Source organism: Erpetoichthys calabaricus, chromosome 11 (assembly GCF_900747795.2).
Source record: "Erpetoichthys calabaricus chromosome 11, fErpCal1.3, whole genome shotgun sequence".
NCBI lineage: Eukaryota > Metazoa > Chordata > Cladistia > Polypteriformes > Polypteridae > Erpetoichthys > Erpetoichthys calabaricus.
The window spans coordinates 89,261,180-89,274,506 of record NC_041404.2 but is presented as its reverse complement, the minus strand read 5'-3'; the positions used below and the strand labels follow the sequence as shown (position 1 = coordinate 89,274,506).

General features: G+C 35.8%; 1 protein-coding gene across 6 annotated transcripts in view; it reads left to right on the top strand.

Annotated features, from left to right (window-relative positions):
• atp2b3b (ATPase plasma membrane Ca2+ transporting 3b) overlaps nt 1-13,327 on the top strand; it is a 608,455-nt gene that overhangs the window by 540,229 nt on the left and 54,899 nt on the right. For all 6 annotated transcript variants that reach the window (XM_028813571.2, XM_051933859.1, XM_051933861.1 and 3 more), the window contains one exon: nt 370-561. In XM_028813571.2, coding sequence (XP_028669404.2) covers nt 370-561 — 192 coding nt within the window. The remainder of the gene's footprint in view (nt 1-369; nt 562-13,327) is intronic.

Sequence of the window (13,327 nt, the reverse complement as noted above, 5' to 3'; positions counted from 1 at the left end):
ATTTCCAGGAGAGTAAAAACACAGAGTGCCTTTAAGAGGAAAAGAAAAAAAACACTACGATACATTTCCTGTCAGTCAGGGTCCCAATTGTTTGCATCCATTTTCAGATTGGTATATTTTTATTTTTTATCTTGAAAATATTAAAAACAGTTACTCTGAGTGATTTCCATCAGAACTCATTATCTTTTTGGAAATGATAAAATATACTAACTTAAGGTAAGCAATACTGAGTAAAGGTATACTGATTAAAAGTATACTGCGTAAATGTACAAAATTCTCTGTTTGAAGTTGATAATCCAGTCTCAATGTAAATAATTCTCAGTTTGAAGTTATTAATCCAGTCTCTTCTTCAATTCTTAACAATGACAGGGTATTGCTGGCACTGATGTAGCAAAAGAAGCTTCTGACATCATCTTGACAGATGACAATTTTTCCAGCATTGTGAAGGCAGTGATGTGGGGCCGTAATGTCTATGACAGCATTTCCAAGTTCCTGCAGTTTCAGCTCACAGTTAACGTGGTGGCTGTAATTGTTGCTTTCACTGGAGCCTGTATCACTCAGGTAATGCTTTTGTGAGATCATCCTCATATGCAAATATTACTTTTGTGGACACATTTATAAGAGTGTTGGCATTTGCCTCAGGTTCCATTTTTGCAGGTAGAGTTGGATTCAATTGAATGATTAAGTTTTGAGAGAATTATAAATATGTTTTTAAATCTCAGATGTAAACATTTAAATGTAATTCATGAATATATAAACTGTATATATATATTCACATTTTTTGAAAATCATGTAAGGTTCATAACATCAGAATCCTCATACTGTAAACTGTTTTTTTATTACTTGGAAATTAAGCAAACATGGTTATTAAAGTGATTATTAAGGCAGGTTTGAAGAGATTAATAAATATAAATCTTTACATATGCACATTAAACATTACCTTTTGTACGTCAGTTTGAATGAACAGATTATTGCATATACACTGTTTTAAACTTGCTGAGACTTCTGTGGAAATCTTTTAAAGGTCTGCAAGATGCTGCTTGCAATCTACACTCAGGTAAAGATGTTCCCCAGTATGCTTCCTGTACTAACAGTAAAGTATTAACAGCTAACATCTTTGTCTCACACCTATTCTTTATCTATATTTACAGAATATTGTGCTGAAGATATTAGAAGTTAGCATATTGTGTTTGCATTCCTTTCTCTCAGGTTTTTGTGTAATTCTTCTTAAGCTCTCAAACCTCCAGCTTTTAGCAATACCTAGAACCGCCTTATTGGATCATAATGACCTACATATTATTAAATTAAATTCTATTTTTTATGCATTTTTTGGATAATACAGTACCAGCAAACATGTTAATAAATTAAATCATTGCAAGATTAAACTGATGTTTTTGTAATAGTAGTGAGTCCTGCCTTTATGACTCCCTATACTGTGTATATACTGTGTGTGCATGTATGTATGTACTGTATGTATGTATGTGTGTGTGTATATATACCAGCTCTCCGAAATCCCAACACAAACAGGATCTGGACACAAGTCTCAATAAAACAAGAGGATTTATTGGTGTGAAATGCTTCCCGTAAGCATTTCCCACAACAACAAATGCATTGTAAAAAGCACAAGCAGCACACAGTAATTCTCCTTGTCTTTGTCTTTTATCTCTTCCTTCTTCCTCTGCTCCTTATGCAGGCTTTGTCCCCTTCCTCCCGACTGTGGCTTTCTGAGCAGTGGAAGGCAGTTATTTTTAAGTAATCCCTGGAACTACTCCCTGTGCCCCAATGATTTGTCCTGAGAGCACTTCTGGGTAAGGTGGGAGCCATACAAAGTAGGCCCCACTAGTCCCCACAGCACCCACTGGAAGCACCCATGCAACCCAAAAGGGCTAAGTCAAAAAACTCCAAATCCCATAATGTCCTGTAAGAATCCATGGCATTGCTGCAACTAAGGGGGTACCATCTGGCAGTGCAGGGAAGATAATGCCTACTCTGTCTACCCTGGTTCTTCCTGGGTGAGGGTGTCCCATACCGAGCAAGTCTCCTGGTCATCCCTCACTATATATATATGTACACACACACGTACACTTTGTGTGTATATGTATCTGTGAATGCAAGTTGAAAGCCTAGGACACCAAAGTAAATAACACATTTGTTTCTTTATTTTACTAAATTAAACAATAAAAGTACACAAACAGAAAACAACCTCTGTAATTCTCCTCTGTGCTTTCCAACACAGTTTTCTGTTAATTTAGCTGGGTGACTAGTACACTGCACATGTCAGTATCATAATAAATGCTCTTTTTGCTCACTTCCCGTATCTTATTGGTGCTCCAGCCTGAATTCTTTCACTTGTCAATCCTTTGCTTACTTATAGTTTGACTTGAACAATCTCTTGAGCCTTAGCCAGAGACAACTTCTTCAATAACCATCAGGTTAACTTCTGGAGAGAGGAATGCCATCTGGGAATTTCTTCAAATTTATGCTTTATCTTCCAAGGTCAAGCAGTTGTTTGTGTATCCCTAAAATAATTTTGCCTTCTTTAATATTTTTCCCACCCCTCAACTTCGGAAACATTCTTTACATTTTTGATGTAATATAAAGTGTCCACAAAGTATTACAAGTATATCTTGTTCCCTCATCATTTATTAATTTTCTATTATTTGGTTATGTGGTCAGAGTCTTTCCTATCAATATGTAGGAAAATAGTCCTGGATGATGCTAAAGGGCACACCTATGTACACTTTTACAAAGCAAACAGCATATGTTAAATAATCAATGGGAGGAGAGCCTGTCTAGATTTAGTATTTTACAATTATCAATATCAGGAGTTGTTGAATATTTACAACTAGCAAAATACCCGCGCTTCGCAGCGGAGAAGTAGTGTGTTAAAGAGGTTATGTAAACATATATATATACATATACATATATATACATATCTACATATACACATATCTACATATACATATATATACATACATATACACATCCACATATACATATATAAATATATACATATACAAATTTACACCTCTACATATATATATATACATATGTACATATATATACATATAAATATATACATATCTACATATATATATACACATATATATATATATATGCACATATATATATATGTAAATATAGACATACATATATACATACATACATACATTCACATATATATATATATATATATATATAGCAGCAGCGGAGAAGTAGTGTGTTAAAGAGGTTATGTAAACATATATTTACATATACATATATACGTATATACACATATACATATATATATACATATATACATATACACATCCACATATATATATACACATACATATACACACACATACATAAACACACACATATACATCCTTCCATCCTCTTCATATACAGTATACATATATACATACATACATATTGCGTTGTAACACGGGCTGTGATTGTTACATGGGAGGGAGACGACAAATCACAGCTTCCCGGTTTCTAATCGGGCCTGTGATTGGTGCTTTGACTGATGCCTAGATCCTACAGTATGTCCCCTTAGGAGAGGCGTTAGGCAAGTGTAATTGAATAGTGGTGCTGCAAGTTTAGCTTTATACCTGTTTTTAAGGCTTATTGACTGAAAGGGGCTTTCATGAAAAAACTAAGGGCTTTGCTACAGGATACACCCTCCACAAGTTAAGGAAGTAAAAATAAAGGTATATATTTCTGTTTTATTTAAACCTTTTAAGTTTGTATGCGGGCGGCATGGTGGCGCAGTGAAAGGTGCCAGTTAGGAGACCCGGGTTCGCTTCCCTGTGTGGAGTTTGAATGTTCTCCCCGTGTCTGTCTGGGTTTCCTCCGGGTACTCCGGTTTCCTCCCACAGTTCAAAGACATGCAGGTTAGGTGCATTGGCGATTGTAAATTGTCCCTGGTGTGTGGGTGTGTGCGCCCTGCGGTGGGCTGGCACCTTGCCCAGGGTTTGTTTCCTGCCTTGTGCCCTGTGTTGGCAGGGATTGGCTCCTGTATTTAGGATATAGCGGGTTGGATAATGGATGGATGCACATTTGTATGCATAGCCCTATTTACCCGTTTTCGTTTTTTTTCTTTCTTCAGTAATATTTCAGCAAACCCGGAGCTTGTCAGTTCAAATCCTGGTACTGACACCACTGTGTGACCCCGAGGAAGTCACTTAACCTGCCTGTGCTGCAAAAAACAAAAGTCATGTAACAAATTGTACCTCAGATGTTGCAAGTTGCTGGAATAAAGGCATAAGTAAAATAGATAAATATGTATTATACACATAGGAACTATTAATTTATTTTCAGTTAAGTCATCTGCAGCAAACCTTTATAAATGAGGGTTTCTCCTTTTTAGGTTTTCTCTTGGAGAGCTTTTTTCATTTCATTGAAAATTAAGCAGCAGCTGCCAAAATATGTAGCTTTCTTATTAATTTTTCAACATTGTGTAAAATAACTTTATAAAGTAACATAAAAGGTTTAAATACTGGTTATCCTTTTACACTAAAATATTACTAAAGAGATACAAAGAAAGTAAAATGTATATGTTGTTTTTCTTTAAGGAGATTAAATATTACTGAAGAAAGAAAAAAAAAAACTAAAACAGCCAAATGGGGCTATGCATACGAACTTAAAAGGTTTAAATAAAACAGAAATATATACTTTTATTTTTAACTTCCTTAACTTGTGGAGGGTGTATCCTGTAGCAAAGCCTTAACTTTTTTTGTGAAAGCCCGTTTCAGTCAATAAGTCTTAAAAACAGGTGTAAAGATATTGACAATAAGCTACGCAAACCCACCAAGACATGGAATCGTTTAAATCAAGTATCATTACATCTTCCTTTCTTAAAGAGAAGTAAGGCAGTACTTATAAGCTTACATATATATATACAGTGATCCCTCGCTATATCGCGCTTCGCCTTTCACGGCTTCACTCTATCGCGGATTTTATATGTAAGCATATTTAAATATATATCGCAGATTTTTTGCTGGTTCGCGGATTTCTGCGGACAATGGGTCTTTTAATTTCTGGTACATGCTTCCTCAGTTGGTTTACCCAGTTGATTTCATACAAGGGACGCTATTGGCAGATGGCTGAGAAGAAACCCAACTTACTTTTCTCTCTCTCTCTCTTGCGCTGACTTTCTCTGATCCTGACATAGGGGGATTGAGCAGGGGGGCTGTTCGCACACCTAGACGATACGGACGCTCGTCTAAAAATGCTGAAAGATTATCTTCACGTTGCTACCTTCTGTGCAGCTGCTTCCTGAAGCGACATGCTGCACGGTGCTTCACATACTTAAAAGGTCGAAGGGCACGTATTGATTTTTGCTTGTTTGTTTTTCTCTGTCTCTCTCTCTCTCTCTTTGTCTGCTCCTGACGGAGGGGGTGTGAGCTGCCGCCTTCAACAGCTTTGTGCCACAGTGCTTCGCATACTTAAAAGCCAAACAGCCCTATTGATTTGTTTGCTTTCCTCTGTCTTTATGACATTATCTGCTCCTGACGCGTACTCCTTTGAAGAGGAAGATATGTTTGCATTCTTTTAATTGTGAGACGGAACTGTCATCTCTGTCTTGTCATGGAGCACAATTTAACCTTTTGAAAAAGAGACAAATGTTTGTTTGCAGTGTTTGAATAACGTTCCTGTCTCTCTACAACCTCCTGTGTTTCTGCGCAAATCTGTGACCCAAGCATGACAATATAAAAATAACCATATAAACATATGGTTTCTACTTCGTGGATTTTCTTATTTCACGGGTGGCTCTGGAACGCAACCCCCGCGATGGAGGAGGGATTACTGTATATAGACATACATACATATATATATATATCTATATCTATATATGTATATCTATCTATATATATATCTATATCTCTATATATATCTATATCTATCTATATATATCTATATCTATCTATATATATATATATATATATATATATATATATATCTATATCTAAATCCCCGCGAAGTACTGCTTTTAAATTTTTATTAAGAAGAAAAGAAAACCTTTTTAAATTGAGGGAAAATATCCCAATAACAATTTGTTAAGGATCTGTTTTTTTGTGAAGCTGACTTCACACAGCCTCTCTGCTGTTTTATAAACGAACGCCATAGAAGGTCTTCCTTTTTCGTTGCTTCACCAACGGAAGCAGCCTTTTTATTTAATCCACGGGTTGTCCGCTGTTTTTGTGTTCGTTTATTACGATTGTTATAGTTGTGGTTGTATACCACGTTGTCAGTTCAGCACTCCGGTTGTAATATGACCAAGCTGTGCAAGCACACTCTTGAGAATGCAACGTATAGTTGTACAGGAGAAAAGCAATCTTGCCTGAAATCAATGGCAACCTTTTGTAGGTCTATGAACTTAATTTAAACTTTAGGTTTACACGGTGCTTTCTTTCCGAAGTACCTGCACTCATGAATATGTCTGTATGCGTCAGTCACTCAAATCCCCGCGCTTCGCACCGGCGAAGTACTGCTTTTAAATTTTTATTAAGAAGAAAAGAAAACCTTTTACAATTGAGTGAAAATATACCAATAACAGTTTGTTAAGGATCTGTTTTTTTGTGAAGCTGCTTTCACTCGAGTGATCACTTCGAGCTGACTTGCTGGCTAACCATAAGCGTTACCTGGTAGGTAACCACCCATACAATCAGATTGTGAATCAGACTACGAATGCCGTGAATGTAATTACCCCGATCTACATGCTGTCAAATAAACGAACCACACGCCATGGCGCAATTTTAGGGGCTTCGCCTCTAGCGCTGCCGTCCGAGGTTCGATTCCCGTAAGGGAGTGAAGTGAGTGGGTGGTTACCTACGCTTATGGTTGGCCAGCAAGTCAGGTAACATCAGCCACGGTGCCTTCATTTGTGAGAAGCAGATCATAGAATGGTTGAAAATAGTTTACTGTCAAATAATGCAAAGAGTACGCAACACGTCTTTCCCCCTTATTCTTGGCTCATCAGGCGTACACACTCACTGCACTCGCTTACGGTAATCGAACCTCGGACGTCAGCGCTAGAGGGGCTTCGCAGTGGTGAAGTATTGCTTTTAAAATTTAATTAAGAAGAAAAGAAAACCTTTTTAAATTAAGTCTTAAAAAGAGGTGTAAAGATATTGACAATAAGCTACGCAAACCCACCAAGACATGCAATCGTTTAAATCAAGGCGCGAGTCGAAAAACACCATCCCATAATATTAGTTAACGATTAACACATTTCTATATGTATTGTATGCATACAATACAACTGATAATATGTTGCGCTTATTTATCTGGTGTACCAACATTTTTGCGCGTTTAACGGCTGAAATCTAACGTGGTTTGTGCCTTTCAGAATGAAAACAGTTAGCATTTACCTTTTTAATAAAAGGCGAGCTTTTAAGCCTGAGAAATCACCCCGTAAATGCACACGTTTAATTGCACATGTGTTAATATGTATGCTTACACAGTATTAAAAGACACTCAACAACGTCATTTACCTTTGTTCCCGCGTTTGATAAAAGGCGAGCTTTTAAGCCTGAGAAATCACCCTGTAAATGCACACGTTTAATTGCACATGTGTTAATATGTATGCTTACACAGTATTAAAAGACACTCAAAATTTAACGTCATTTACCTTTGTTCCTGCGTTTGACTCGTGCTGTAAATCTCTTCCTTGTTTTTAGTTCACGTGATTACGTAGGAGGCGTGATGACGCGATACATGACTCCGCCTCCTCCATTAGAGTATATGGACAAAAAACAGGTTCCAGTTATGACCATTATGCGTAGAATTTCGAAATGAAACCTGCCTAACTTTTGTAAGTAAGCTGTAAGGAATAAGCCTGCCAAATTTCAGCCTTCCACCTACACGGGAAGTTGGAGAATTAGTGATAAGTGAGTCAGTCAGTCAGTGAGTCAGTCAGTGAGGGCTTTGCCTTTTATTAGTATAGATCTAATAACTGTAATATATTAAATTTCACATTGTTTTGGTAGTGCAAAAATTCAACACTAAAACTGCCAAGTTTAATTTTAATAAGGTTTATTTTAAATGGATGCAGCAAAGCCTAAATAAGACAAATAGGCATAGGATTTTCACTATGGAGACAGTTGAGTAGAAGTGGGGCAGGTTTAAAAGTATTTTGCATATAATGCCGGATAAGTTTCTTCCAAGAAACAGAGTGTATCTCTGAAGGGGATAAATTAAGAAGCTAAAAAAGAAAGTTCAAAGGGGAAAAAATGGCTGTATAAAGTTTATAAAGCTAATAACTCTAGTGATAACTGTATCATAACAGCAGCAGTTAAAAATATATTAGGAAAGCTAAGGGCAGTTTGAGAGAAATATTGCATAAAGTGTACAGGATGACCCAAAGAAATTCTTTAAATATTTTAGTATTAAAAATTGTCAAGGAGGCGCTAAAATGTATTAGGAATGGTGAGGATGAAGTAAAATATACAGACAGTGAAAATGAGAATGCTCTAAACTTGATTTTTTTCTGATCTTGATGATCTTCCCACCCACTGCAATGATTACAATTTTGTTTCTATATCATACTTGTACAGTACACCACATTTCATTGCCATTTATGACTTGTTTCAGAATGTTTTCATTAGCATTTGAAAGATCTAACAACTCTTGACTGAGTGTAACATGATTTTTGCTCATTTGTTAAATGGCGTGGCACAACGGCATTACAGGTGACAAGTTGTGTGATATGAACTTTTACTGATGCCAACTTCTTGGACAGTCAGGTGACATTTTTCATCTGTTGACATGGAAGACTGTCCAATTTTGGAATTGTCTTCAATAGATATTCTGCCCAATTCGAAACATCAGTGCCATTAAAAACATTGTGTTCAGCATAAACAAGCCTCTTTATAATTATTTCAGGTTTGAGGGCACACTATAAAGACTGTCTGTCCTTTTACAATATATGTAAAGTAAGATTTTATAGGTAAGAGTATCCTGAATAGAGTATTTTCATAAGCATGCTGCAACATTTTGCCAATTTCACACATATTTTCACTGACATGTATTGCTCTTCACGATCCTTTCATGTTTCAACTTGCGAAACATCGCAAACAGTTTAGTAGATTAGTTTACTCTACTACATGTACCAATTGACATGGTGTGATCGGACTGAGTGGGAGGCTAAAGCTCAAGGTCACCACTACACACCACCATTATTGTGAGTCTGGTGTTTGCTTGCTGGAACGCCATTTATGCAGTTTAAGTTCTTTGCAAAGGAACCTCATACATATAAAGCACAAATAATATCACAGAAAGGCAAATAATGTAGAACCATCTGAATCATTACCATGTGACATGGACAACATACAGGTTTGGGCAGATTTGTTGCAGATGAATTTGATGTAATGTAAGGTATTCCACATAGGAAATAAAAATGTTTGTTTGGAATACACAATAGAAAGTATACTTGTCACTATAGACATCTAGACAGTGTACAGAAACGATGAAGAAGGATAACAGAATGTTAGGTTATATAGTATAATGTGTGTTGTGCTTAAGTTTTGTAATACACTGTTGGAGACCTCACGTGGAGTACTGTGTACAGTTTTAGTCTCCATATTAAAAAATAACATAGTGCTAGAGAAGGTTTAGAGAAGAGCAACTGAAATGATTTTGGGACTAAGTTATGAACTACAAGGAAAAATTGAAGTAGTAAACAGAGATTTAAGAGGTGACATGACTGAAGTGTTTAGAATTCAGGTAGGAATTAGTACAGTGGATGGTTGCTGATTACTTTAAAATAAATTATTCAACAATTAAACAAGGTCACACTTGGAAATGTTAGAAAGTTTTTCTTCACATGAAGAACCACACATAAATTAACTAAATCACCAAGTAGTGTGATAAAGAGTAGGACTTTAGGGACCTTCAAATTTTGAGTCAATATTATTTTGGAGTATTTCTTGAGTTTATTGAACTTTCCAATTTCTTGTTTTGATTTTGGTTGTTTATTTATTTTACTTAGTAGGCACTTACAGTACTTGGTGTCAGAGACTTATGCTCAGCTATTTTGTATGTAATTAACAGATGCATTGAATGTGAAAGAAGGAAACAAGCAAGATTCTGGCATCCTCAGAAACAATATATATGCCTATTCTACCTATCAATTCAAATATGTAATTTGATTATGTACTGTACACTTAATGATAATTTCTGGTGTTAAGAGCATGGATCTTTAAATTGAAAGCCTTTAACTATATAAAAATTATTGGATATAGAATACAGGGATCATTACTAGTAATGGGTATAAAATTATGTGCCTCTGACAGTAATGCTACAGTGAAATATAAATGATTATAACTGTTAAACAGTTATATCGGTACAGTGAAATGCTCAGCATATTTCGTTAATACTGTGGTTGTAAACAAAATGAAACCAATACACTCATTTCAATTTCTTTTTAATATATTTTATATCAAGATCAATGTATCCAAACAATCATTCTCTGGGTATGTTTTATTTAATATATCTATGTCAGCATGTAAATGTCTAAGCACTGTAATATATTAAATAGACATTTTATTTTTAAAGCAGTTTTCCTTGAATCCAAAATAATAATATTACAAATCATAATCCAACATATGGAATAAATGCACATTAAAATGTTTATAAAAAAAACACTTCAAATTAATGTGTATGATGAAATCAGTTATATATAGCATAAGTGACGCCTGCACTACTTCTTCAATATTAGGTAGTAATTCAAGATCCATAAACAGTTTCCATTATATTTTGACAAAAAAAAGTGAACAATTCTTGCATTTTACACCGTAACGGGACCTGGTCATAGCACTGCAACTCTTGCAATACTATGAAATTTTTCAAAAAAAGTAGGAACATTTGAAGTTATTACCTTTTTTTGCAGGTGTTGATAAAGGCTAAACAGGAAAGAAAAGAATGCACCATTAATAATGACCCTATTTTTTCACAAGTTTATCTATGAAAGACTCATCATTAATGAAGGCCACCTCGACTCGTTTATTCTCAAGGCTAAACTGACATTCTTATAGCCGATTACTTTTATGACCATGCATGCTTCAGAAGAAACTTGCAGGGCTACCAATACTTTTGCCCCATGGCGTTGGGAATGATTTTTGTAAAACTGTGGCAATAAACCAAGTAATGATCCTTTGGTCAAGAACATGGCCAAAAACATCAAAGCTGCATCATATCAAACAAAAAACATAGCAATTTAAATAATTAAAATATAGAAATTGAAATAGAAGAGAAAAACAAAATCTACAGAGAAAGCCACTTCTGACCACACACACTACAAATCAATAAAACAAACAGGTGCTAATGATCAATGATATAATGTGTAGATTGAAACAAAGCAATTAGCTGAGACAGAAACAGCTGTGTAGAAGAAATAAAACTGGGCAAAGGACAACCCTAATGAAAAACTACAGATTGTGGTAGATGTGGCATAGTAATGAGATACTAGGTCGTCATCAAGGCCTCTCCCAAACTGAAATTTCACAACAGACTGTTGTTTCCAGGTGTGCTGTCTAAGCTCTTCTGCAGAATCACAAACAAATGGGAATGTTTGAGGACCGAAATCACAGAGGTCAGCCACAGAAACTGATTGTAGCAGGTGAGAAATACATCAAACCTACTTAGCTTCAAAATCAGAAGATGTCCAGCAACAATATCAGCTCAGAACCATCAGAAACCAAAGGTATGTTGCTGCACCAATCTACAGTCTGAAGAGACCTTAACAGAAATGGTCTTCTGCTGCTGTGACCAAAAAGCCATTCCTCCAAGATGATATATATAATATATCTATTATATAAAAAAATCTTGGGTCGAGACGTGATCATCTCGGAGCGACACTTTGACGTCACGCGATACTAGACATTACAAACTTAGGAAGCAAGACCCGTGAGATGGTGACTTTTGCACGTCACGCCCTACTTACAAACAATTTAAAACAAGTTCATCTTAGACATCTAACCTTGCAGTTGGTGGAATGCTTTTGGCAGACGCACTTCATGTGCTCCCAGCTCTTAAGAATGTTATACGTTCTAGATGACATGTGAATGATTTTGCGAAGAAGAAAGAGCAGCGCGTTGAAAAGAGACACGAAAGTGTTGTAGAGGAAAGAAGGCAAAAAAGGATGCACAAGAGAACAATAATAATCTATGTGCAAATTCAGAAAATAAGGAAACTAATAATTAGCCCGGACATCCTGCGAGAGACACTTTGATGTCCCGCGAGACAAAGCAGTGAGACCAAAGGACAGCTGCTGTGCAGGGTTTTAAATGATCGACGCACAAAGCGACAAGCAGAACACACAGCTCAGCAATAGAAAGATAGCAGCTGATCTGTCCGCATCTCCTTAGCTTGTGTGCAGTTTTATATATAAAGCCAAACAACTCACTTAACACATGAAAACACAGGGAACAGTGTTCAGAAAAATGGGACCAGATACTCAGGTAAATACAGGTAGATTCTTATCCATCATTCAGTAACATCAGAGAGGCATCTGATTGGTTCCAACTTCATTCTGCAGAATGACAATGACCCCAAACTCATAAAAGCCATCTACAGCAAAAATTGGAAAATAGAATCCTGCAAGAATGGCCCTTAACAAAGCCCTGACTTGATCCTCATCAGAGACTGAAGTATTACAGATGAAGTCTGCAGTAAAATTATGTCATGTCTTAAGGAGAAAAGGGTGGTCACACCTAATAGTAATTGATTTTTTGTTTACTTACTGCACTTTCTACGAAGTTTATTGATTGATAAAACCAAAAAGTATCTAGTAAAGTATTCCTGGTTCACAGTATTTTTTCACAAGAACACACTACCCTGATTATTGACTAATGATAGACCTGTGAGGAGGATGTCACATTTTAACTAATATTTAAAATAATAACATACAAACTGTGTGTTTTGTTATAGTGCACAGTAAAATCATAACAGCACTTTTTAAACTGAAAGAAACAGTCCACTTCTTACAATAGTCTTTCTATACTGCCCATCTTCTGGCCTTTATCAATATGTTAATATCATTCTGATTGTGATTGTCCTAAATTGGTTATTTTTTTCTTTAGCTTTTAAAGTTTTGACACTTTATGTTAGGTGAACTTAATGTATTGTTTGTTTGTTGTTACTTTCATATGAATCTTGTGCCATTATTAGTTAATCCTGCAAAGATGGAAAAAAATGAGCAGTTATCCACCAGTGCCTAAGCTCAAAGAAATATGCTTTTTAATTTGCATACATATAGGAACTTTTCAAGTAATTTTTGGGTTTTATAAATTCAAGTTTGTAACTTGATCTTTACATTAAGATCACATCTGTTTATATG